Below are 26,340 nucleotides of genomic sequence, written 5' to 3'. Positions count from 1 at the left end.
GAAATCTCTTGGATCCTGTGTTCCTGTCTAGCTACCTCAACTTTCTTTCCCTCAAATCACAGTCACATAGTCACGGTATGTAATCAACCAAATCTGGCTCCAACTTATCACCTGCATTTCATTTTTCCACTCCCAGATATTGGCTTTTCTTACCACATCATTGAAACTGCTCAATGATCTGCTGATTTCCAAATCCAATGGACTCTTTTCTGTTTGTTTGCTTACAGTATTAGGGATTGAACCCAGGGGCACTCCATCACAGAGCTACATCCCCAGGCCTTGTTATTTTTTGTTTTGAGACAAGAGCTCTCCAAGTTGCTCAGCCTGGCTTTAAACCTGTGATCTTCCTTCCCCAGCCTCCTGAGTTGCTGGGATTACAGACAGGCTCTACCACACCTGGCTCCCAGTCTTAATTTCAATGAGTACCCCTAGGTTCTTATGACATAGTCATGACAAGCTCCTTATACTTCCAAATAGACTCCAAATAAATGTCAATGGAATCTATACCTTTGTTATTTGTTTTGCTTTTATGGTGTTGGGGATAGAACCCGGGGCCTTGAACATGCTAGGCAAGCGCTCTGCCATTGAGCTACAGTTCCAACCCTATACCCACTGGTAGAATCCCTTCCCTGCATTTACCCTTCAGCTCAGGGGACCCATCCTCACCTTCCAGAATACACTAGAGCTTTCTCCTTCCTCTATAATGCACATTTGGTCTTTTCTCCCTTCCCACCAGGTAATACTATTTCTTTCTTTGTCTTCTCTCCATACTCTATAAGTGGATATTTACATCTACAAGAATAGCTAATAAGGGCTAGGGCTGGGACTCAATGGTAGAGTGCTCGCATGGCACGCGTGAGGCACTGGGTTCAATACTCAGCACCACATAAAAATAAAAGTATTGTGTCCACCTACAACTTATATATATACTGATAAATTCACAATATCTACAAGAATATCTGCTCCTTTATGTGGGCCTCCCACCCAGAAACTGTTGTTCTTAAGAGCATGTAACTACCCTATACATATGCCTTTTTACACCTGGCACCAAGCACAATCCCTGATACTGAGCAAGGTTGAGATAAGTGAATATACTATGAATTGTCACAATACCTGTATTTTATTTATTTTCATGCAGTGCTGAGGATACAACCTAGGGCTTCGCGTGTGCTAGGTAAGCACTCTATCACAGAGTTACAACCCCAGCTAGTAAATATATTCTGAATTGTGAGAGGGTCTCATACATGCCAAGGAGTTGAACATTTAGCCCACCAACACTGGGAGTCATACACACAAAAAACATATTTCAGGGAGATTAAAGAAGTTAGGAGCTAAAGGTGTAGCTCGCAGTGGTAAAGCATGTGCTTAGCATGTGCATGACACTGGGTTCAACATTTAGCACCAGAGAGAGAAAGAAGGTTGGATGCAGAATGATTTTAGGGGAAACCAGGGAGGATATAGCTATAATGGGACAGTCAAGAAACAAGATAGTGCTGAGCATGATTGTGCTTGTTACTCCAGCAACTCGGGAGACTGAGGCAGGTGGATCACAAGTTCAAGACCAGCCTCAGCAACTTAGCAAGACCCTTTCTCAAAAACAAAAAGGCTGAGGATGTAGCTTGTTGGTAAGTGGCCCTGGTCAATCCACAGTACTTAAAAAAAAAAAAAAAAAAAAAAAAAAAGTAAACATGTTGCTTGGCATAGTGGCTCATGCCTGTAACCCCAGCAACTCAGGAGGCTGAGACAGGAGGATTACAAATTCAAGGCCAGTCTGGGCAACTTAGAAAGAACTTGTCTTGTAATAAAAGCTAAAAAGAGCTGGGGATATAGTTTAATAGTTAGAAGACCTCTAGGTTTATTCCCTAGCACCCCACCCCCCACCCAATGTAACCACACTCCACAAAAAGGTCCCACAGGGACTTACCCATTCCTAATATCACATGCAACAAGATACATGTATCAGATTTATCAGCTGTCCCCATACCAAGAGCATCATCCCTCCTAAGGGACTATATTTGGATACGTAATGGACCAGAACAAGAAAGATACAAGTGCATGAGCACTGCTCAGATGCCAAGACCAGGGATCCCAAGACCCCAGAAGGCATTGAATATCATGGTAGAAGTGAAATGTGGGGAGTCATGAGAAAAGGGAGGTAAAAGGACAGAGACAATTCTGTTCACCATTTTTCTGGGGCTAGCCCAGTCCATTTTGCTCTTCCTTGAGCACAATTGTCCCTGGAAAGGACATATCCTTTTGCAACAGAGATCTGGGTTATACATTCATAAGCAGTCAGTCTCCCACCAGGCAAGATCTGAGGGTCAAGGCAAAGAAAAGAAAGAGGAGAGAATTGGGCTCACCGGCCATAACATGGTTCTGATCTCCAAGAAGAACACATTATCCGCGTGGAACTCCTTCAGCCCCTGGAAGATATAATCCTTGAACACTGGAGCATGACGGACAAGGCCAGAGATGGAGAGAAAGATGTTTTGAAACTTTGTCCGAAGGGAATCTTCATTGGGATAAATCTTCTCGGGGTTCTTGGTCACCATAGTGAAAGCCCTCAGCAAGCTACAGGATAAAGAAGGGGAAATAAAAGTTGGGATATAGCACTTGGCTAGCACGCACAAAACCCTAGGTTCCATTACTAACACTGCAAAAAAGAAAAAGAAGAGGAGTTAAGGAAGATTCAGGCCATCGAGTCCAAGAATAAACCAGGATACACCCTAGTGAGCAGAGACCTGGAACAGGCAAAGGGAAGCATCTGGGGATTTTGTTTTTGTTTTTGCAGTTCTGGAAATTAAACCTAGGGCTTCATACATGCTAGGCGAACACTACCACTGAGCTACATTCCAGTCCTTTTAATTTTATTTTAAGATAAAGTCTTCCTAAATTGCTGAAGTTGATCTCAAATTTGCAATCCTCCTCAGCCTCCTGAGTAGCTAGGATTACAGGCATGTACTACAATGCCTGGTCTTTCTGATATAAGCCCAGGTCCAGTGAAGAGGTAATTGGTTGCTTACTCTAAGTTCAAGATGGAGTGCACACTAGTAAGACTCTTCTGTTCTTCCACATATTTGGCCAACCTGACCCCATTTTATCCACATCTTAGACCAAGCTCTCTTCGTGTGTGTGTGTGGGGGGGAGGAGGGGGCGGGTTATATCATGAAATGAATTGTGTCCCCACTGTGAGAAATACAAAATCCAGTGGTCCATTTTCAGAATACACTTATTTAGCCTTAGATATAAAATTGGGATGTAAGAACAGCAGCTGGAAGGGAAATAGAACTGAATGGAAAGTTATACGCAGCTAACTCACACAATAGTACCATAGCCCATGCATGTGGCAGATCCAAAGTCCAAGCACTTGAACTGCCCTTTGACAAACAGGAAGTGGGGGAGGGGTTGCCCAACCATCAAAAAATAGAAATCTCTTGGGGCTGGGGATGTGGCTCAAACGGTAGCGTGCTTACCTGGCATGCGTGCGGCCAGGGTTCGATCCTCAGCACCACATATAAAGATGTTCTGTCCGCCGATAACTAAAAAATAAATACTAAAATACCGCCCCCCTCTTTAAAAAAAATAGAAATCTCTCTGTTAAGAAATAGTAACTTAGGTCAAGAAGTAAGAGCTCCACATATGTCAAAATATTCCTGCCCCAAGAATATTTTCCCACAAGGAAACAAAAGGGAGGTGGGACCGATCAAAGGTATATTTCTCTAAATAACCTAATAGGAGACAGTAAAACCTAGGTGACATTTGGGAAGATGGTACACCCCATAGTACTCAGCCAATGAGGAACCAGGGGAAGGACCTCATGCTCTATAGGATACAATGCTGATGGTAACTGCTTTGGGTGCACCAGACACCCAATCTTGCAAGACCATCACTAAAGCCTTGCTGTTTTGGCTGTACCTTGTGTCTCTATTCTTTGGGTTTGGACAAGTGAGTGTATTTGTCACACCACTCCCTCAAGTGCACATATTGAAGTCCTAACCTTCAATGTGACTATATTTAGAGGAAGGTCTATTTATTTATTTATTGGTACTAGGGGTTGAACCTAGGCGTGCTTAACCTAGGCGTGCTCAGCCCTTTTTATTTTTTATTTTTTGAATTTTGAGACAGGGTCTCATTAAGTTGCTTAAGACCTCGCTAAATTGCTGAGACTGGCTTTGAACTTGCAACCCTCCAGTTTCAGCCTCCGGAGCCATTGGGATTACAGGTGTGTGTCATCATGCCCAGTCAAAATGGTCCTTTTAAGGAGGTAATTGAGGTTAACTGAAGTTGTGAGGGTAGGAACCTGATCCAATAGGACTGATGTCCTTATGAAAAAGAGGAGGAGATACCACAGATGTGCATTCACAGAGGAAAAGTCACATGAGGATACAGAGAAAAGGCAACCACCTGCACACCTATTAGAGAGGCCTCAGGAGAAACTAACCCTGTGTGCACCTTGACCTTGGACTCCAGGCTCTCCATAACTGTGAGATAGTACTTTTTTTTTTCTTTCTTTCTTTTGTGTGTATATGTGTGTACTGGGGATTGAACCCAGGGTCTTGTGCATGCAAGGCAAGCATTCTACCAACTGAGCTATATCCCCAGCCCTCTGAGCTCAGATTTTTATTCATGGGTGGTACCAAGGATTTCATAACTACATACTGCTCATTGCCTAGGATAGGTCTGTGACACATGCTTTCTGAACCACCACTCACCTTTTATCAAACTCAACGGTGTCCTTTAGCTTTTTTCTGTGATCCTCCAGCAAAACCCAGTTTGAACATTCTCTTGCCTTAAGGTTTTGGGGAGCTGACTGAGCAAATCTGAACTGCAGAATCCCCTCTGGGGTGATACAGAAATAGCAGTGAGGCCTGTAGGTGACGTTTTTTACCAGCCATTCCATACTCGCCATGCCAAATTCATGGAGGTGTAAGGCAGCCCCTGGAAAGGGAAGAACAGAGAAGGGACAAAGGAGGTGAAGTCCAGATACTAGGGATTAGGAGACTGTAAAGGCAGTGTAGAAGGACAAGAAGAAGTGTGAAGCATGTGAATTTCTATCTTTCTGGCCAAATTCCTCAGACTTGAATGTAATGTACCTTTCCTGTTCCCATTCCAAGACCCCACTGTCCTACTTCTTGCCTTTGTCTTCTCAGGAGGGCCATAGTTTTCTTTGCTATGAGTAGTGCTTCACACTCAGCACGGTGGTGCAGGCCCATAATCCTAGCTACTCAGGAGGCTGAGCCAGGAGGATTGCAAGTCTGAGACCAGCCTGAGCAACCTAATGAGACGCTGTCTCAAAATAAAAAATTAAAAGGGCTGTGGATGTAGCTTAATGCTTGATGGTTCAGCACTTCCTGGGAAGTCTGAGGCCTTGGTTCCATCTCCCACACCATTAAAAAAAAAAAAAAAAAGAGTGGGGCTTCCTTGGTTTCCTCCTGCACTAGTTAGATGTCATGGGTGGTCTCATTCAACAGAGGCAGCATGGTAGGGTGGGAGGGTATCAGGCATCAGACTTGGAATCAGAAGACTGGGGTTCAAGTTGGGTCTCTGTCAGCTTTTCTTTCTCAGTTGAAGCCTGAGAGTAATTTGAGACCTTGTTACTCAACACCCCAAGAAGGGATATAATGAAATTGAACATCAGGAACCCAGACCTGTTTCCAGACTTGTCCTTGATTCTCATGTCCTGATCCCCAACCCTTCTCCCTGCACTGATATTTCAATCATTGCTTTGGGCCACTATCTGTGCGGCTTCTGGCCTGCAGGCTTTACCATTTGAGACCTTACATTTGTCCTTCAGACCAAACATGAGTTTTACTCTGGTGTTCCTCAAGAAATATTACATACTGTCCCCTGTTCTCCTTGCTCCATCTAGCACCTGATCCTGACATTAGCCTCTCAGCAGGTGTCCCAGCCCTGTGAGCTCTGGTATGACACCCTCTCTAACCCTTACATTCCCCACAAGCTGGGGATGCTACTTTATTGACTTCAGTAATTATTATTATTTGAGATGGGGGTCTCTCTATGTTGCAAAGACTGGCCTCAAATTCCTGGGTTCAAGGTACAGACCTATAATCCCGGTGGTTCAGGAGGCTGAGACAGGAGGATCACAAGTTCAAAGCCAGTCTCAGCAACTTAGCAATGCCCTAAACAAGTCAGTGAGACCTGTCTCTAAATAAAATACAAAAAAGGACTGGAGATGTGGCTCAGTGGCTGAGTGCTCCTGGGTTCAATCCCTAGTACCAAAAACAAAAAACAAAACAAAAACAAAACCCCTCTCTTTATAGCATTTAAAAAAGAGGTATAGGAAAGTCCTCATAAGCTGCAAGAAGCTATTTTGGTTTTTTGTTTGTTGGTTTTGGGGAGTTTTGTTTTGTTTTGTTTTGTTTTGAAGGTGCTGGGGATTCAAACCAGGGCCTCCTGCATGCTAGGAAAGCATTATACCACTGAGGAACATCTCCATTCCAACAAGTAGCTAAATAGTTATTTAGATGTGCAAACTTAAAATGACTTTTCTTTTTTTTTCTTATCTTTGTAATATGATTGTATTGATTGATTGATTAATTGGTTTAAAAAAATAAATGACAGTGGAATACATTACAATTCTTATTACACGTATACAGCACAATTTTTTCATATCTCTGGTTGTATATAAAGTATGTTGACACCAGTCCTCATATATTTACTTTGGCTAATAATGTCTATCACAGTCCACCATCCTTGCTAATCCCCTGCCTCCTCCCTTTCCCTCCCACCTCTCTTCCCTATCTAGAATTCATCTATTCCTCCCATGCTCCCCCTCCCTACCCCACTATGAGTTAGCCTCCTTATAACAGAGAAAACATTCGACATTTGTTTTTTGGGGATTGCCTAACTTCACTTAACATTATCTTCTCCAACACCATCCATTTACCTGCAAATGCCATGATTTTGTTCTCTTTTTTTAAAATGATTTTTCTTATCATAGGAAGGAGTTACACTACTCCAGGATGCTGTATCATATTGCATCCCATTTGGTGATAGTCCCTGGAGAAAGGTTAGAAGAAACTGTCATGAGGAAAGTTATGAAGGGAATAATAAAGTTCTCTGGGCCCTGGATGCTGTGTTAGGGAAGACCAGGAATATCCCAGCCTACTCTGAGGCTGAGTCTGTGAGGAAGCAAAATTTTGATTCAAGGATGAACCAATAACCACCGTTGAATCCTTGCTTCTTAGGTTGGCAATAAGAGCAAAGAGAACTGTAGTTGCTACTCCATTTAGGATAATGACAACTTTCATGACAGTGATAATTCCAATTTTAGTTTCTTCTCACGTCCCAGCACCCCAAAACTATCCCTCTCCAAATTTTACCTTTTTTATTTTTTATTTTTTTAGTTGTAGATGGACAGGATATCTTATTTATTTATTTATTTATTTATTTATTTATTTTTATGTAGTGCTGAGGGTCGAACCCAGTGTCTCACACATTCAAGGCAAACAATCTATCGCTGAACTACAGCCCCAGTCCTCCAAACTATACCTTTAGGCATCTTCTTTATTACATGAAACACCCGGCTGTCCTCAATGAGATGCTTGGCCTTGAAGAAGTGCATACTGGGAGGAAACTTGTGGGTCTCCATGGCCTCCATGATCTCCCTCTTTTTGATGGCCATGAGGTTCCTATTGGCCTTCTTCTCTTGGCCATTCATCAACACCTCTGACCCAAATCGGATTCTCTTCTCTTTCACTAATAGCCGACTTCGTGCTTCATCCATAAATATGTTGGACCTGACAAAGGATATTTCCAGAGCCAAAACCAGGGCGAGCAGGGCTGGCCACCCAGATGAATCACCCACCAGCATTGGGATGCCTGGAAGAGAAACTGCTCAGAGGACATTCAATAGGACTACAAAGGGAAATAAGCAAATGAAAATCTGCAGATCTAAAGATCCAACTCTATGTTCAAGGCCCTGGGTTCAATCCCTAGCTTCCTAAATAAAAAAATAAATATTGAACTCTGATTTTCTTTTTCCCACCCATTCTCAGATTACCCAGAGTAGGATATTGACTAATTCTTCTCTGAGACCACAGAAGAAAAAGACCTCTAGATACAGACATGTAGGGGCTTTCCTAATAAAAGGTCATCATGAGGTCTCTTTACATTGAAGCTTTGGGGGATAAGCCTGCTCCCAAATAAAGAAAGATACTGCATGCTGGGTACAGTGGCGCTCACCTCTAATCCTCAGAAAAAAATAGATCGTCAGACCCTGGGTCAATCCCTCTTACAAAGAAAAGGAAGGAAGGAAGGCAATACAGAAAGACACTGCAATCCAATTTTTAGAGATCCACTTTAGGGAAGAAAGAATCACAAGACATTTGAAGAAAATCTCTAACATGAGTAAGAAACACACCGAGATGCCAGGCACAGTGGCACATGCCTGTAATCCCAGTGACTTGGGAGGTTGAGGCAGGAGGATCATGAGTTCAAGGTCAACCTCAAAAACTTAGTGATGCCCTAAGCATCAAGATTCTATCTCTAAGAAAAATATAAAAAAGGGGTGGGGTGCTGGGGCTGGGGCTCAGTGGCAGAGCACTTGCCTTGCATGAGTGAGGCACTGGGTTCGGATCCTCAGCACCACATAAAAATAAAGAGATAACTAAAGAAATTGTGTCCATCTACAACTAAAAAAATATTTAAAAAAGGGGGGGTGGGATGGGGATGTGGCTTAGTGTTAGGTGCCCCTAGGTTAAATCCCAAGTACCAAAAAAAGAAAAGAAACACATAAAGAACCCAAGGGGAGGGGGTGGGGATGTGGCTCAAGCAGTAGTGTGCTCGCCTGGCATGCGTGTGGCCCGGGTTCGATTCTCAGCACCACATACAAAGATGTTGTGTCCGCCGAAAAATAAATAAATAAATAAATAAATTCTCTCTCTCTCTCTTAAAAAAAAAAAAAAGAACCCAAGGGGAAACAGAGGTGATTCAGGGAAATGAGGGGGAAAAATACAGAACTAAAATTAATATTCTTAAAAGGATAAGAAAGGATAATGTGTCGACCAAGTGGGAAAAGGATTTTGTAAAAAAATGATCAAAGTTTGAGGCCTTGGGAGTTCACTGAGACCCTGCCTCAAAAGAAAAAAGAGTGGGGCAGACTGGGGATGTAACTGTGTACAGTACCCCTGGGTTCAATCTCAAGTACCACTAAAAAAATAATAATACAGAGGACTGGGGGTGTAGTTCAGTGGTAGAGCGCTTACCTAGCCTGTGTGAAAGCCTAGATCTGAACCTAGCATTGAAAAGAGAAAAAAAAAAAAAAGATTGTAAATTAGGAGACTTTAGGAACAGATTTAAAGTAGTATCTAAGTATTTAACTGTGAGACTGCAGACAAATTACTAATGTCTATGGACATCAGTGTCCTCACCTGCAAAAAGGGTGATGTGGGGCTGGGGATATAGCTAGTTTAGAGTGCTTGCCTCACATGCACAAGGCCCTGGGTTCAATCTCCAGCACCAAAAAAAAAAAAAAAAAAAAAAAAAAAAAAAAAAAACCCAAACAAACAAACAACTCAAAAATGGTGATGTTAGACCAGATCAGTGATTCCCCAAGTAAGATGACTACATCATCAGGATGCATGATATGGTTTATTTTATTTATTTAAATTTTTTGGTACTGGGGATTGAACTCAGAGGCACTCAACCACTGAGCCACATCACCAGCCCTATTTTCTATTTTATTTCGAGACAGGGTCTCACCTAGTTGCTTAGCACTTCATCATTGCTAAGGCTGGCTTTTGAACTTTTGATCCTCCTGTCTCAGCCTCCTGAGCCACTGGGATTACAGGTGTGCACTACCACACCTGGCTGCATGATGATTTTTTAAGCAGTTCACAAATGGATATAAATTATTTTGATAGATAGGTGGGGTTTTTGTTGGTGGTGCTGGGGATTGAAACCAGAGCCTCACACATGCTAAGCATATAATCTACCATTAAGATGCACCCCAGGGCTGGGGATGTGGCTCAAGCGGTATCGCGCTCGCCTGGCATGCGTGCGGCCCGGGTTTGATCCTCAGCACCACATACCAATGTTGTGTCCGCCGAGAACTAAAAAATAAAAAAATATTAAAAAAAAAAAAAAAGATGCACCCCAAACCAGACATGTAGTTTAAAAATGTGTATTAGCATATTAAGCTCATAATAGTATGACTATTACTGTTTTGGTTAAATTATTAAAAATTTAGCTGGGTGCAGTGGTACACACCTATACTCCCAGTGACTTGGGAAGCTAAGGCAGGAAGATTGAAAGTTCAAGGCCAACCTCAGCAATTTAGGGATACTCTGTCTCAAAATAAAAAAATAAAAATAAAAATAAAAATGACTGGTGATATAGCTTGACAGTAAAGTGCCCCCAGGTTCAATCCCCAGTACCAAAAAAATTAAAAAGAAAAATAAAGTAAGTCAATTCAAAGAAATATATTAAATAAATAAGGGAGAGGGACACAATCACACACACATAATTCCAACAAATTGGGAGGCTGAGGCAGAAAGATTACAAGTTCTAGGGCATCCTGGGCAACTTAGCAAGATCCTGTCTCAAAATAAAAATTAAATAAAGGGGTGGGGGTATTTCTTTCTCTTTTTTTTTTTTTTTTGTGATGCTGGTGATAAAACCCAGGACCTTGTACATGCAAGGCAAGCACTCTACCAACTGAGCTATATCCCCAGCCCAAAAAAAGGGGTGGGGATGTTTCTCAGTAGTAAAGTACCCTTGAGTTTAATTCCCAATTCCCAGTTTGGAATCATTACAGTATATTACATCCAAGCTTTTTATCAGTTCTGCCATTCATTATTCTATGGTATATCAGATAGCAAGAGGAAATTTTAAGAGAGAATTAGTCTTACCAACATCATAATTATGGTAGGGACTAATCCCTTTGAATCAGAGTTGGATTTTGTCTTTTTTCTGGAGGTCCTGGGGATTGAACCCATGGATGCTCTACTACTGAACTATATCCCAGCCCTTTTTATTTTATTTTGAAGCAGGTTTACCCAAAGGTTGCAAAAGATGGCCTTGAATTTGCAATCCTTCTGCCTCAGCCTCCTGAGTAACTGGGATTACAGATTACAGGCATGTATCACCACACAGGTGCAGAGTTGGACTTTTTTTTTTTTTTTAGGTGCTGGGTATCAAACCCAGGGACTTGTGCATGCAAGGCAAGCACTCTACCAACTGAGCTACATCCTCAGCCCTAGAGTTAGACTTTTTTTTTTTTAAGAGTTAGTGAGAGAGGAGAGAGAGAGAGAATTTTTTAATATTTATTTTTTAGTTTTCGGCGGACACAACATCTTTGTTTGTATGTGGTGCTGAGGATCGAACCCGGGCCGCACGCATGCCAGGCGAGCGCGCTACCGCTTGAGCCACATCCCCAGCCCCTAGAGTTAGACTTTTGAAAAACCCTCAACTTCATCAAGTCCTCAGATCTCTTCTTAGAATACAGTAATTGCCAACAGCAAAACTTCCAGGGCAAAAGGTCAGTAATCCCATATCACTGTCCCACTGGTACCACAAATGCTACATCCTCCATTCAGTGGTTCCAGGTCCTTCTCCCTCTTCTCTGGTGATACATAACAGAGGCCACCAAACATTTGTGTCCCAGCATCTAGATACTTTTCCTGGCCTACCAGACAAAATTTATTACTAACGCTGGTCAAGATCAGCCTGGGTATGACAGATGCAGTAGTGCAGCCTGTAATCCCAGCAATTTGAGAGGCTGAGGCAGGAGAATTGCAGGTTCAAAGCCAGCTTCAGAAGATTAGGGAGGCACTGAGCAATTTAGTCAGACCATGTCTCTAAATAAAATATAAAAAAAGGGCTGGGGATGTGGCTCAGTGGTAAAGCACACCTGGGCTCAGCAGTCCCCAGTACAAAAAAAAAAAAAAAGTAAAGATTAGCCTGGTCTACTGTAAGGAAAAATAATCCCTTAATTGATATACCTACTTCATCTTCTTGCCTTCATCTTTCAATTTTAAAAGAAGGTACACGAAAACTCTGAAAAGTTTTCAGACTAAGAAGAAAGGAAGGGACCATGTGCCTCTGTGGCTGGGAGTCAGTGTCCTTGAACCCACAGTGTTTTTCACAAACCCTTTGTGGAGAGACGGATTCCTTCTCCACAGAAAGTTGAACGCCCACCTAGGGAAGGTCAGAGAAGGGTGCCAGATAAACAAACCCCAGTGCTCCACAGTTACCTCAGGGCAGCCCCAGAAACTAGCTGTTTGCTTAGTGCTCCCAACAGCTGTGTCAGAAGCACCAGAAAAGCACCAGCTGTCTCACTTTCTGTCAGGGCAGGTTTCACTTCCCTCCAGCCCCTAGTAGCACAGGCCTCTGAGGAGAGGCTGGAGAAGAGCTGCCCTGAGGGCTGAGGGTTCTGGGAGGGGCAGGCGTGGGGTTTACACTTATTTGTGTAGGTTTCTCTGTGTCTTCATAAGGGGTGAGTTAGGCTTGTGTCTGTGCATTTTTGTGTCTGTGGGGGTATCTATGTGCATATTTATGTGCTGAATGTTTTCATGTGCCATTTATGTGGGGAGCTATGTATATAAATGTTTCTGTGTATGCATGTGAATTTATGTGGGAGGTTGTATTTATATTTGTGTTGATGTTTATGTGTTTGTAGGGAGGGTTATACACATTTGTGTTTGCGGTGAGGGTGTGTGTGTGTGTGTGTGTGTGTGTGTGTCTGCATGAGCCTATGGGCTTATGTGTTCTGTGTCTTCCTAAGGTATGGACAGCAAGTGTCAGAAAGAGGCACTCCAGAATCTGTGAACTTTGGCAAGTGTATCCTTTCTCAGAATGTGATTGCAGGGGTTGGGGGTGTAGCTTGGTGGAGAGAGCATGCTTAGCATGTTCAAGGCCCTGGATTCCATCCCCAGCATTAAAAAAAAAAAAAAAAAAAGTGATCTTGGATTGTGGAGCAATTTACTGGGCAGAGGATAAAAGAGTAGAGGTAATAAAATGTAAATGGTTAGTGGAAAATCAGTGCTGTGGAGACAGGAAGGTGGAAAGTGTGGAGAGGTGTGAAGCTAGAGAGTTAGGTGTAGGGAAAGTCAAGAACAGTACCTCCAAGGGAGGAGTGGGGGTGGGGGCGTGGGGGGGGAGTAGATCAAGCCCTGAGGAGGGCTGCAGTCGCTTTCCTTTGCACCTCACCTTACCTTGGCCATGATATTTAAACTCTCTACACGTTTTTTTGTTTTGTTTTGTTTTTGTAGTTGTAGTTGGACACAATACCTTTACTTTATTTATTTATATGTGGTGCTGAGGATCGAACCCAGGGCACTGCATGTGCAAGGCCAGCGCTCTACCACTGAGCCATAACCCCAGCCCCCTCGCCTTTTTTTTTAACTGAGGATTGAACCCAGGAGCACTTTACCACTGAGCCACATCCCCAGTCCTTTTTATTTTATGTTTTGAGACAGGGCCTCTCTAAGTTGTTTAGGGCCTTGCTAAGAGGCTGGCCTTGAATTTCCTATTCTCTTGCCTCAGCCTTCCAAATTGTTGGGATTACAGGCATGGACCACCATGCCTGGCTAAACTCTCTACACATCTGTTTCCTGATCTGAAAATGGGGATAAAAAGTACCTACCACATAGATTCTTTTTTGGTACTGGAAATTGAACCCAGGGGTACTTAACCACTGAGCTACATCCCTAACCCCTTTTTATACCATTTAGAGACAAGATCTCACTGAGTTGCTTAGGGTCCTGTCAAGTTGCTAAGGCTGCTTGGAACTCATGATCCTCCTGCTTCAGCCTCCCAGCCACTGGGATTACAGGCGTGCGCCACTGTACCAGGCTACATATATTCTTTGGTGAGGTTTATTTTCTTCCTTCCTTCCTTCCTTCCTTCCTTAGGCTGGAGATTGAATCCAGGACCTAATACATGGAATACAAGCGCACCACCGAGCCACACCCCCAGCCTTCCCACTGTGAGATTTAAATGATAAATGCATGCCAAGTGCCTTGGTCCACGCTTGTGTGTAATCCCAGCTGAAGGAGGTTGAGGCAGGAGTATCTCAAGTTTGAGGCCAGCCTGAGCAACATAAGAAAGACCCTGTCTTGGGGCTGGGGATGTGGCTCAAGCGGTAGCGCGCTCACCTGGCATGCGTGCGGCCTGGGTTCGATCCTCAGCACCACATACAAACAAAGATGTTGTGTCCACCGAGAACTAAAAAATAAATATTAAAAATTCTCTCTCTCTCTCTCTCTCTCTCTCTCTCTCTCTCTCTCTCTCCTCTCTCACTCTCTCTTTAAAAAAAAAAAAAAAAAAAGAAAGACCCTGTCTCAAAAAGGACTGGCGATGTGGCTCAGTGTAAAGCACCCCTGGGTTCAATCCCCAGTACCCCCCCCCCAAAAAAAAAAAAGACAAGAAAATAGAACAGAGGAGGAATTTCATGGTAAGTGGATGGCGGACTGCTCCCAAGGTCACTGCTACTCAATCTGAAGGTGCAGACTGGTCTGAAGGAGTGCAGGCACCCTCTATTCCTATCCAGCACTTGCCTACTGAAGCTGGCCACTGAAGACTAGTCTCAGTGGCTTAGGCCACTTAGTGCATGGGAACATCCACTGAGTGGTCTCCTTCTGAAGACACTTAATCAAAATGGAAATAAGGTTATTGAAAATAAACACCAGGGCTGGGGATGTGGCTCAAGCGGTAGCGCGCTCGCCTGGCGTTCGTGCAGCCCAGGTTCGATCCTCAGCACCACATACAAACAAAGATGTTGTGTCCGCCGAGAACTAAAAAAAAAAAAAATGTTAAAAATTCTCTCTCTCTCTCTCTCTCTCTCTCTCTCTAAAAAAAAAAAGAAAAAAGAAAGAAAGAAAAGAAACACCAGTTTAAAAAACAATAGGCTGGGAATGTTGTTCAGTGATAGAGCACTAACTTAGCATGTATAAGGCCCTGGGTTCAACCCCCAGTACCAAATGCAAAATACATTTTTTATAAATATGAAATAAATAATTTGAATTTTTTAAAATACTTCATCAAAGCTGAATATAAAGCCTTTCTTTTGAAAAGCTTTGGTTAAAAGGTGAAGCTAAATTTCATATCTCAAAAGGCTAGCTCTGGGAACCCCAGGTCAGGCCTTGACTAGGGAATGTAAGAGGCCAGCTGAGTCCACAGGCTGGAGTTATGGTCAGTCAGGCAGAAGCTACTTGGGCTGGCGGAGTGGAGGACCCAGGTCTTGAGGTGGAGACAGAGAGGAGGGTTAGGCTCACATACCTGAAAACAGGTCAGAATCAGTGAATCTCAGCAGGGCCAGATCCCAGAGGCTGACCACAGGCTCTGTAGGGCCTGCTTGGGCAGAGACAGCTTGTCCAGATTCAACCTCTTGGGCTCTGTGGTGAAAGCCTGCTCCAAGGAGGCCTTTTGTGGCTGAAATCACTTCCAAGGGGCCTCCTCCCACGCATACCCTGGGCATTGTTTAGCAGGAAAGGTGTGGCACCTGACGACAGTGAGCCACACGTGTAAAACATGAGGCCATTCTGGAAGAATATTCTGCCAAGTGCAGAGACTGTAAAATGTGAAACAGGGCTCTGTTTTTGACAATTATTGAAGACAATTGACACACCCAGAAACTTAAAAGACAGGTGGGTTATAACCCCAAAACTGAAGACCAGAGAGGTTTTCAGAATTAAAGATAGTTGCTGGCCACACAAATATCTAAAAGGTATTTTCACTGAAACATCTTTTTCTTCCCACTGACACCATATGCTGTTGCTATACACAACCTATAGCAGAATATAGGAATTATCTATAGGTTTGAAGATTTAAATACTATTACTATTTTTATTTTATTTTTCTATTGAACGATTATTTTAACTGTATAAATTTATGAGGTTCAAGTGTGATCATTCAATATGTACATATAATGTGCAATGATAAAATCAGAGTAATTAACATTTCCACATCCCCATGTAGGCTTGCAAACCCAAACCACAGACACCCTTCTGGCCTCTACAACAACCAAATGAATTTTTCATGTTACTATCTACGTCTGATCCTGATTTTTTTTTTAAGAGAGAGTGAGAGAGGAGAGAGAAAGAGAGAGACAGAGAGAATTTTTAATATTTATTTTTTATTTTTTTAGTTCTCGGTGGACACAACATCTTTGTTGGTATGTGGTGCTGAGGATCGAACCCGGGTCGCACGCATGACAGGCGAGCACGCTACCGCTTGAGCCACATCCCCAGCCCCTGATCCTGATTTTTAAAATCATTTTTAAATCAATGTAAAATATGCCAACAGCTCTACCACTTATGGATATGAAAATTAGATAAAGAATAGGGTCTGCTAAGAACTTAGCCCAGTACTCGACATATAAAGTGCCCAATAAACATTAGTTACTGTAAAAAAAAAACACATTTCCATCTCCTTAAACATATTTAAATTTTATTTTTGTGGTGCTGGAGATAAAACCCAAGACCTCATGCAAACTAGGCACATGCTCTACCAACTACACCTCTAACCCTTTTTCAGATTTTTTTTTTTTAAGAGAGAGAGAGGAGAGAGAGAATTTTAATACTTATTTTTCAGGTTTTGGCGGACACAACATCTTTGTTTGTATGTGGTGCTGAGGTTCGAACCCGGGCCGCGCGCATGCCAGGCGAGCGCGCTACCGCTTGAGCCACATCCCCAGCCCCCTTTTTCAGATTTTTGATTAACATGTAGTAATTGTATGGCAGGCACAGTGCACTCCTGTAATCCCGGTAGCTGGGGAAGCTGAGGCAGGGGATCACAAGTTCAAAGCCAACCTCAACAAAAAAGGAGGTGCTAAGCAACTTGGTGAGACCCTGTCTCTAAATAAAATTAAAAAATGGGAGGGGTTAGGAAAGGTAGCAGAATACAACAGACACTAATATGGCATTATGTAAAAATGTGAATATGTAACAGATGTGATTCTGCAATCTATATTTGGGGTGAAAATGGGAGTTCAAAACACAATTTGAGTCTAATGTATGAAAGATGATATATCATGAGCTATGTAATGCTTTAAATAATCAATAAAAAATTAAAAAAAAAAAAAAATGGGGATGGGGGCTGGGGATGTGGCTCAAGCGGTAGCGCGCTCGCCTGGCATGCGTGTGGCCCGGGTTCGATCCTCAGCACCACATACAAACAAAGATGTTGTGTCTGCCGAAAACTAAAAAAATAAATATTAAAATTATCTCTCTCTCTTTAAAAAAAAAAAAATGGGGCTGGGAATGTGGCTTAGTAGCTGAGTTCCCTTGAGTTAAATCCCTGGTACCAAAAAAAAAAAAAAAAAAAAAAAAAAAAAGTAGTGATTGTATATATTTATGAAATACAGTGTGACATTTCAATACATGTATACAATATGTACTGATAAAATCAGTACTTTTTTTGTCTTGTTTTTGATGCCAGATTGAACAAAGGGCCTCTTTGATTCTAAGCACACATTCTACCACTGAGCTATATCCCCAGCTCCCCCAAAGAGGTAGGTGTTTAATCCCTGGTACCAAATAAATAATTTAAAAAATTTTTTTGAGGCAGAGTTTTGCTAAGTTTCTTAGGACCTCACTAAGTTGCTAAGGTGGCTTTGAATTCATGATCATATTTATAAGGCTGGGATTATAAGCTTGCGCCACCACACCCAGCTCCCCAGACCTTTTTATTTTTTTCTTTTTAGACAGAAAATGTCTAAATGTTGAGGGTCTTACTAAATTACTGATGCTGGCTTGGAATTTGAAATCCTTCTGTTTCACTGGGATGACAGGACTGTGCCACCATGCCCAACTTCTATACTTTTTTTTTTTTTTTTTTTTTGGTAGTAGGGATTGAACTCAGAGGTTCTTTACTACTGAGCTACAACCCCAGATCCTTTTTCATATTTAAGATAGGGTTTTACTAAATTGCTGGGGCTGACCTTGAACTTGCAATTCTCCTGCCTCAGCATCCCAGGAATCACTGGGATTCCCAACATGCACCACAACATCAGACTTCTATACCATTTTTATATAAATCAAATGAAAGGGGGCTGGAGTTGTGGCTCAGTTGTAGAGCACTTGCCTGGCATGTGTGAGGCCCTGGGTTTGGTCCTCAGCACCCGTATGTAAATAAGTAAATAAAATTTTTAAAAAGATCCATTAAAAAAAAAAAGAATTCCTTTCCCACACAATGAGAGTCTCTGATCTCCACAGTTAAGGAAATGGAGAGGATAATGGTTAAAGCTTATTGAGAATTATATATCTACTACATATTCATTTGATCCTTGCATTCATCTTATTACTCTTGCTTCCCTGGCTTGAGTGGTAAGTATGCTGAAGCACCTGTGGGCTACTTGGTTAACTTGCCTAAGATCACACAGCTGGTAGCAAGTAGAGTGTGCAGTTGTCCCAGGTAGATTCCACCATCCTGCCTTCCCTGGTAGCCTGAGAGGAGAGGTCTTCAAAGTCTTCAAATGTCTTCACTGGCCTCTAGCAGGTTACCTAGTCACCTGAGAGCAGATCCTTGCAGGAGATCACAGTGAGCCAAGGTGGGCCATGGGAACAGCCACATGGCACAAAAGGATTTTTCCAAATACTGAGAGCTTGTGCTTTTAATTATGGAAATGTTTTTAGGAAACAGGAAAGTTAGCTGTTTCACAGAACTACTATGTGATTTTTGAAAAAATTCCTTAACATTCATGAGTCTTAATGTCTTTATTTGTAACAAAAGGAAAGTACCAAGTGCCTCTTACTAAGTTTTTTTTTCCAACTAAGTTTTTCAGTATGTGAATATATAAAATATGAAGTTATATTTTATTTTGAGACAGGATTTGCTAAGTTGCTGAAGCTGGCCTTGAGCTTGTGATCTTCCTGCCTCAGCATCCTGAGTACCTGGGATTACAAATGTAATCCAGCCTGAAAATATTTTTAAAACTATACAGTATAAGTAATATTCCTCACATAAGTCTGTCTTTTTCTATATATGGTATTTATTTATTTTATTACCATGTAAACCTAAGCATTGAGATATAAAAAGATATCTAACCATTTGTTATCATCCTTGGGCATCCTTTTTTTTTTTTTTAACTTTTATTTATTTATTTATTTATTTATTTATCTATTTTTGTACCAGGGATTAAACCTAAGGGTGCTTAGCCACTAAGCCATATCCCCAGCCCTTTTTTATTTTTTTATTTTGAGACAGCATCTTGCTGAGTTGCTTAAGGCCTCACTAAAGTACTGAAGCTGGCCTCACACTTGCAATCCTCCTGCCTTAGCCTCCTGAGTCACTTGAGATTACAGGTGTGTGATACCTTGCCCAGCTTTTTTTTTTTAACCTTTTAAAAATTAGAGCTTTGTAGTTATACATAGTAATTAGGTTCATCCCATTGAATTCATATATGCATGAAATTCAATTACAGTTCATGATCCCCTCACACAAGTTTTTCTGAAGTGTATTCTTCCTCACTTCTTAGGGAATGGTAAACATAATCTGACCTTTTGTTGTTGACATGAGATAATCTATTATAACACTTTTTACTTCTATTTCACTGCCACTAAATTTAGGATGCTGTGGAGCTCTTTAGTTCTCTAGGCTCTGTTCTAATGGCTGTAGATTGCTCTGCTTGTATATACGTCTTCTATGATTTTTTTCATACCTTCCCGAGTGGTTAACTTGCTACTTTTGGAGACTCTCCGCCTCTAATGTGTTGCTCATCGTCTAGGGACCAGGCAGTGGGATAACCAAACCCGTAAGGACTATGTATAAACCCTATGAATCAGGACGTAGTCACAGGTGAGTGGACTGTTAAAGATGGCAAAGGAAGCTGGGAACGGTGGCACACTCGAGGATTGCAAGTTCAAGGCCAACCTCAGTGATTTATTAAGACCCTGTCTCAAAATACAAAGCAAAAAGGACTGGGGATGTAGCTCAGCAGTAGAGCACCTCTGGGTTCCATCACCAGGGCTGGGGAAAAAAATAAGAAGGAAGAAGGAAGAAAAAAGAAGAAGAAAATGGCAGATGGGACCCATGGGTTAAATTTAGTTTCTCTCCAAAACCAATACAAAAATCAATTTTATTTATTTATTTATTTGTTTGTTTGTTTGTTTATTTATTTATTTATTTATTTATATTTTCAGTACTGGGGATTGAAGCCAGGGGAATTCTGCTGCTGAGCTATATTCCCAACCCTTTTTATTTAATTTTTTAAAAATTTGAGATTATTGGGGCTGGGGATGTGGCTCAAGCGGTAGCGCGCTCGCCCGGCATGTGTGCGGCCCGGGTTCGATCCTCAGCACCACATACCAACAAAGATGTTGTGTCCGCTGAGAACTAAAAAATAATAAATATTTAAAAAATTCTCTCTCTCTCTCCTCTCTCACTTTCTCTAAAAAAAAAAAAATGAGATTACAACTTATAAGTTGCTAAGGCTGGCCTTGAACTTGGGATCCTCCTGTCTCAACTTCCCAAACTGCTAGGATTACAGGTGTGCACCTCCAGCATAAGAAAAGATATTTTAAAAGGATGATTTCAGGGCTGGGGTTGTGACTCAGTGGTAGAGCACTCACCTAGCGTTCATGAGGCACTCCTCAGCACCACATAAAAATTAAAAATAAAGATATTGTGTCTACCTAAAACTGAAAAATAAATATTAAAAAAAAGGGGATGATTTCGGGGACTGGGGTTGTAGCTCAGTGGTAGAGTATTTGTCTAGCATGTGTGAGGCACCAGGTTTGATCCTCAGCACCACACAAATATAAATAAATAGAATAAAGGTATTGTGCCATCTACAACTAAAAGTATTTTTTTAAAGATGATTTCGAGAAATTCAATATTCGAAAATTCCATATTTCAGAAGGAGAAAACAGTAAAGAAAATCATCAAAGAAATACTTCAAGGTGCTGGGGCTGGGGCTGGGACTCAGCAGTAGAGCGCTCGCCTAGCACGTGCGAGGTACTGGGTTCAATCCTCAGCACCCCATAAAAAAATAAATAAATAAAATAAAGATAGTGTGTCCAACTACTACTAAAAAAAAAAAAAGAAAGAACAAAAGAAATTACAAAAAATTTCAAGAAGACCACTTAGAACCAAAATACATGAGGTCCAGATTTAAAGGCCATTTGAAGAATTTAGCACAATGTATGAAAATTAATTATATCAAGTGCTGAGATGTGGCTCAGTAGCAGAGAACCTGCCTAACTTACGTGAAGCCCTGGGTTCTACTCCCAGAACCACAAACAAAACAAAAAAAAAAAAAAGAAAGAAAAGAAAAAGTAATATACATAACTTTTATATAAGATTATATAAAGAGCTGGGCACAATGTTGCATGCCTTTAATCTCAATGGCTTGGGAGGCTAAAGTAGAAGGATAACAAGTTCAAAGCCAGCCTCAGCAAAAGCAAGCACTGAGCAACTCGGTGAGACCCTGTCTCTAAATAAAATGAAAAACAGAGCTGAGGATATAGCTCAGTGGTCAAGTGCCCCTGAGTTCAATCCCCAGTATCAAAAAAAAAAAAAAAAGAATATATAAAGAAAAAATAATATATATTTATATATAATGATTAATTCCATGAAATACAAAGTGTTGTGCAGAAAAGAAAAAGGGATAATCAACTACTCAGCTCAACCTTCTAATATAAGCACTGAATATAGAGTTAAGAAAATGAAGACATAAATATTGGGATGATGAAAGGACAAATAACATGTGTGGTGATCAAGAGTAGGACACAGAGCTGAGTGAGGGCTAAAGCTTTACCTTCTATATTCGGAGGTCAGCCTAAAATGGGGAGGGGGAAGTCAATAGGGGCCAGTGTGTAGCTAATGGTAGACCATTTACCTAGCATGCACAAGACCTTGTGTTCCACCTCCTGCTCTGGAAAGAAAAAAAAGGGGGGGGGGGGAATCAAGTGTGGTGACATGAACATGAGTTGTTGGGGACCTAGAGGGAGATAGTAGAACATTCAGCTAAGACTTGAAAATTGCTGTGTCTAGAAAGCCCAGAATTGTTGGCATGAAGGCTGATGGGCACGGGTTGAACCCGTGCTCTGACTCTTCACCATAGTGTGAACAGTTGGAGTACCTTCTTCCTGTTTTTCAGGCAGTTGTGTTTGCCAGTAAAGTGGCCTCTGAGCAGAATGGAGAAACGAATGGTGTCATACACAAACCACAGGCGTTACACCCCAGCAGAGCCCAACAGACCATCACGAACCAAGAAGTACAGAATGTCTACAGAGAAATTACTTCATCATTCTAAGAATCAAACTCTGAAACACAAGACTAAGGGATGCAACTACTGTCATTCCTGACATTATTTGTTTATGAATATAGTGGCATATGACTACAATCTCGGCACTTAGGGGACTGAGGCAGGAGGATCACTTAAGCCCAGGAGTTTGAGATCAGATTGAACAGCTAGAAAGTAAGAGGGAAGAAGGGAAGGAGAGAAGGAAATTTTTCTGCTCAATATCTAGTTTCCCCCATTAAAATGCAATATTCACTAAATATTTGTTCAAAATTGCTCCGTGCTGGGCATGGTGGTGCAGAGCTGAACTTCCAGTGATGGGAGGCTAAGATAGGAGGATCACAAGTTTGAAGCTAGCCTCAGCAAGTTGGCAAGGCCCTAAGCAACTTCATGAGACCCTCTCTTAAAATTAAAGCATCCCTGGGTTCAATACCAGTACAAAAAAAAAGCTTTCTGAACATTATTTTATATAGTCCTCAGCCTCAGGACAACTCTGTGTCATAAGTGATTCTACTATTTGACAGATGCAAAAGTGAGCCTCCAGTGAAGTAAAAATGTTGGTGGGTGGGGCCAAGCACAGTGGCACACGCCTGTAATCCCAGTGGCTGGGGAGGCTGAGGCAGAAAAATCATGAGTTCAAAGCCAGGCTTAGCAATTCAGAGAGACCCTTTCTCTAAATAAAATATATGAAAAGGACTAGGGATGTGGCTCAGTGGTTCAGTGCCCCGGCGTTCAATCCCTGGTACCAAAAAAATTTTTTTTGGTTGGTGGGAAGTGCCAGGGATTGAACCCAGGGCATTATGCCTGCTAAGCATGCCCTAAATAAATTAGGTGACATATTTTAACTCAGGCAGACAATCTTCAGGGGCCATGCCACCCACAACGATATTCTACTGTTTTTCTTATTATCTGTTTCCTGCTAAATTCCAGTATCTTGCACATTGTTGGCATACAAAGATGCTCAATAAATGTTTGCTTTTATTGTCCTTTTTTTGTTGGGAGCAAACTTTGAAATTTCAAATTAAATACTGGGGATGAAACCCAGGGCCTTGTGCTTACTGAGCAGGTACTCTATCACTGAGCTACACTCCCAGCCCCTTTTTATCTTATTGTTTTTATTTTAGAAAGGGTCTCACCTAGTTGCTAAGGCTGACTTTGAACTTGTGATCCTCCAGCCTCAGCCTCCAGAGTAGCTGGGATTACAGGGTTGTTCCACCGCACCTGGCTGAGAGGCTTTTTCCTTTCACATCCTGGCTAGGCCAGGGATTCAGCATCAGTCATGCCAATATTTGTGTCCTCGAGGCTTGGGGATGTGACTCAAGCGGTAATGTGCTCGCCTGGCATGCGTAGGGCGCTGGGTTCGATTGTCAGCACCACATAAAATAAAATAAAGATGTTGTGTCTGCCGAAAACTGAAAAATAAATATTAAAAATTCTCTCTTAAAAAAAATACTTGTGTCCTGTAGTCTTCAAAATGGGGTCTGAATCCAAAGACAAAAAATAGCCTCAGGGGGTCTGTGGCCTTTGTTGAGGAGGAGGCAGAGGGGGTGGTCACTACCATCTGTTAACAGTAGCTGTGGGGTTCTTGAGGAGCTGGGGATGGAACCCCAGGCATGGCAATGGCTAGCACAGTGCTCTACCACTCAGCTACACCCCCAGCCCCCTATTTTAGCACAGGCCATGCTGTCCTGAAATGACCCAGATACTCTGTTTCTACACCTAGAAGCTTCTTGGGTGGCAGAAGCTGTCTCCACCAAACAATCATGAGTGACACTTTATAACTATGAGACCAGTGTTTGTTCAGCAGATGAATGAGTGGATGAAGGAAGCTGCATAGTTCCTTTCCTCTTTCAGGCTTCTGTTCCTGCCACTGATGGAACAGTCTTCTGACAGGGGACTCAGAAGAGTTCTTTGCCAGGTCTTTGTTCCTCTGATTTAAGCAGGTGCTTTATCCCTAAAGTGCATTTTCTTATCTCTGTTCTACATCTCTCTACCTCTGCTTTAAACCAAAAAGCTCCATCCAGTGCCTCCAAATCAATGACTATTCAAGAAGATCAAGGGAGGAGGCTGAGGGGAGGGAGGGAGGGAGAGAGTGAGGGTGGGGGGGAGAGAGGGAGAGAAGAGGCCTGGGGAGAAATGACTGGGAGATGGGGGAGTAAGGGGAGTGGAGGAGCCAGTGAGTGCTTCTTCTTCTTCTTTTTTTTTTTTTAGAGAGAGAGAGAGAATTTATTTTTATTTATTTATTTTTTTTAGTTTTTGGCCAACACAACTTTGTTTGTATGTGGTGCTGAGGATCCAACTGGGCCGCAGGCTACCGCTTGAGCCACATCCCCAGCCCCCAGTGAGTGCTTCTTGACTGCCTCTTTTGTACTCTGCCCTTTACCTCCTAAGTCTTTCCAATTCTATGAAGACCTCTTATTGTCCCTATTGTGTAAGATGTGGAAAGCAAGGCCTCAAGGGTCAGTTCTGCAGGTACCAAGCCATGACACCAGGTAAAAACAATAGTAATGACTGATATCCCCCTCCCCCCCCCCCAGCCTTTATGGTGGACTTAACACAGACACAAATTATCTCCTGTAATCTTCACTGTTGCCCTACCAGGTGGGCAGGAGTTTGGTCCCCATCTGACAGTTGAGGAACCTGAAGCTCAGAGAAGTTAATAATCTGCATTCAGGTTGCACAGTAGATGGCTTATCAGGGACCATCAAACTAAACCTGCCCTTTGCTTAAATTAAAGCCTCCTAGGGAGAGAAAAGAGACTAAATAGTATGTGAAAAATAAATACAGCACAGGAAGGCCAGGCATGGAGATGCATGCCTATAATCCCAGCAACCTGGGAGCCTGAGACAGGAGGATCTTAAATTCAAGGCCAGCCTGGACAATTGAGAGAGTCCCCAACTCAAAAACGGTGGGATTGAAAAACCAGCCTCTATCTCAGAGCAAAGCCTGTCCAAGGAAGGGACATGACCTTTGTCCTTGGAAAGACCCACAGAGCACTCCTAGGCACATTCTCACCCTGCTAAGTTGTTTATCTACAAATAACAGGAGAGATCTGCTGCAACAGGTATCCCTGACTCAGTCAGGCTAGGTGAGGATCCATAGCAACCCCTTAGCAGCCACCAATCAGCATGAGACAGGGAAATACCTGGGATGCCAGATGACCCTCCCAGTAGTTTATGGTGGTTGATAACGTGTTGGGAAACCATGTAGTTCAGCAAGTACTCCCCTCGTGGCTTAAACCAATCAGTTCAAGCGAATCCCCCTCTTGTAGTAACCAATCACCCCTACCCAACTTGTTCCTGCCAGTGAATGTGCTAATCAGGTTTTAGAGTTGTTTTATGATTTTCCCACGGTGTGTGATGATTTGCTAAGAGATGCTATGATGTATGTGGGGGTCCCTGCCTTCCCCAAAGAGTGTATAAGACTGCTGCAAACCCTGGGCTTGGGCCTCTCAGCGTCACCAGTTGCTGTGTGCGTGGAGGACCGAGCTAGCTCGCAATAAACACCTCTTTGCTGTTTACATCGATCTTGATCTCTGGTGGTCTTTTGGGGGTCCCGAATTTGAGCATAACAGGATGTAGCTCAGCGGTGGAGCAACGCTGGGTTCAATCCTATTACTGCAAAATTAAACTAATGAAAACACAGTATTTGACTTTGGATGCTGGGGATGGAACCCAGAACCTTGCACAAGCTAGGCAAGCGTACTCCCACTGAGTTACAGCCCCAGCCCTAGAAAGCATCATTCAGAGGGGGAGGGGATTCTACAGCATGGACCCCGAGGGACCACAATCTCCTTCACCAGGAACTTAGTTTTGGGGCCGGGGGCCTAGGTGGCCATGTTTGTATTACATACCCTTCTCAGGAGTGCCCACCTGCTGCTCCAAAGACTGAGCAACGGGAATCCCACCACACCTCACCTCCACCACTTCCCACTGGGCACTTCTGTGTGTCCTTCCCCTGGCCATTGTCCAGATGATCTTCTCAGGCCTCAGACACTTGCTTTGTAAAGGACCTTTTAATCCACCCTCCAATCCACAGTCTTTTGGGCAGTAGGAAGTGAGGAATTAAAAGGGGCAGGGCATAAGGGTTGATCTATCACCTAGACTGAGCTACATCTCACTAACTTGCCAAGGCTG

The 26,340-nt window shown here is 42.5% G+C and overlaps 1 protein-coding gene across 1 annotated transcript in view; it reads right to left on the bottom strand.

The window, feature by feature from the left end:
- Positions 1-15,494, bottom strand: part of ADA2 (adenosine deaminase 2) — a gene marked incomplete at its 5' end in the record, with an annotated part of 37,363 nt that extends 21,869 nt beyond the window's left edge. Inside the window, 5 exon segments of the mRNA XM_081311436.1 lie at positions 2,361-2,571; positions 4,713-4,938; positions 7,513-7,842; positions 15,241-15,427; positions 15,429-15,494. Coding sequence (XP_081167562.1) covers positions 2,361-2,571; positions 4,713-4,938; positions 7,513-7,842; positions 15,241-15,427; positions 15,429-15,494 — 1,020 coding nt within the window.
- Positions 15,495-26,340: the final 10,846 nt, after the last annotated feature.

Source organism: Spermophilus citellus (genome assembly GCF_964194105.1).
Source record: "Spermophilus citellus genome assembly, chromosome: 10".
Lineage (NCBI taxonomy): Eukaryota > Metazoa > Chordata > Mammalia > Rodentia > Sciuridae > Spermophilus > Spermophilus citellus.
This window is presented reverse-complemented; position numbering and strand designations above follow the sequence as displayed.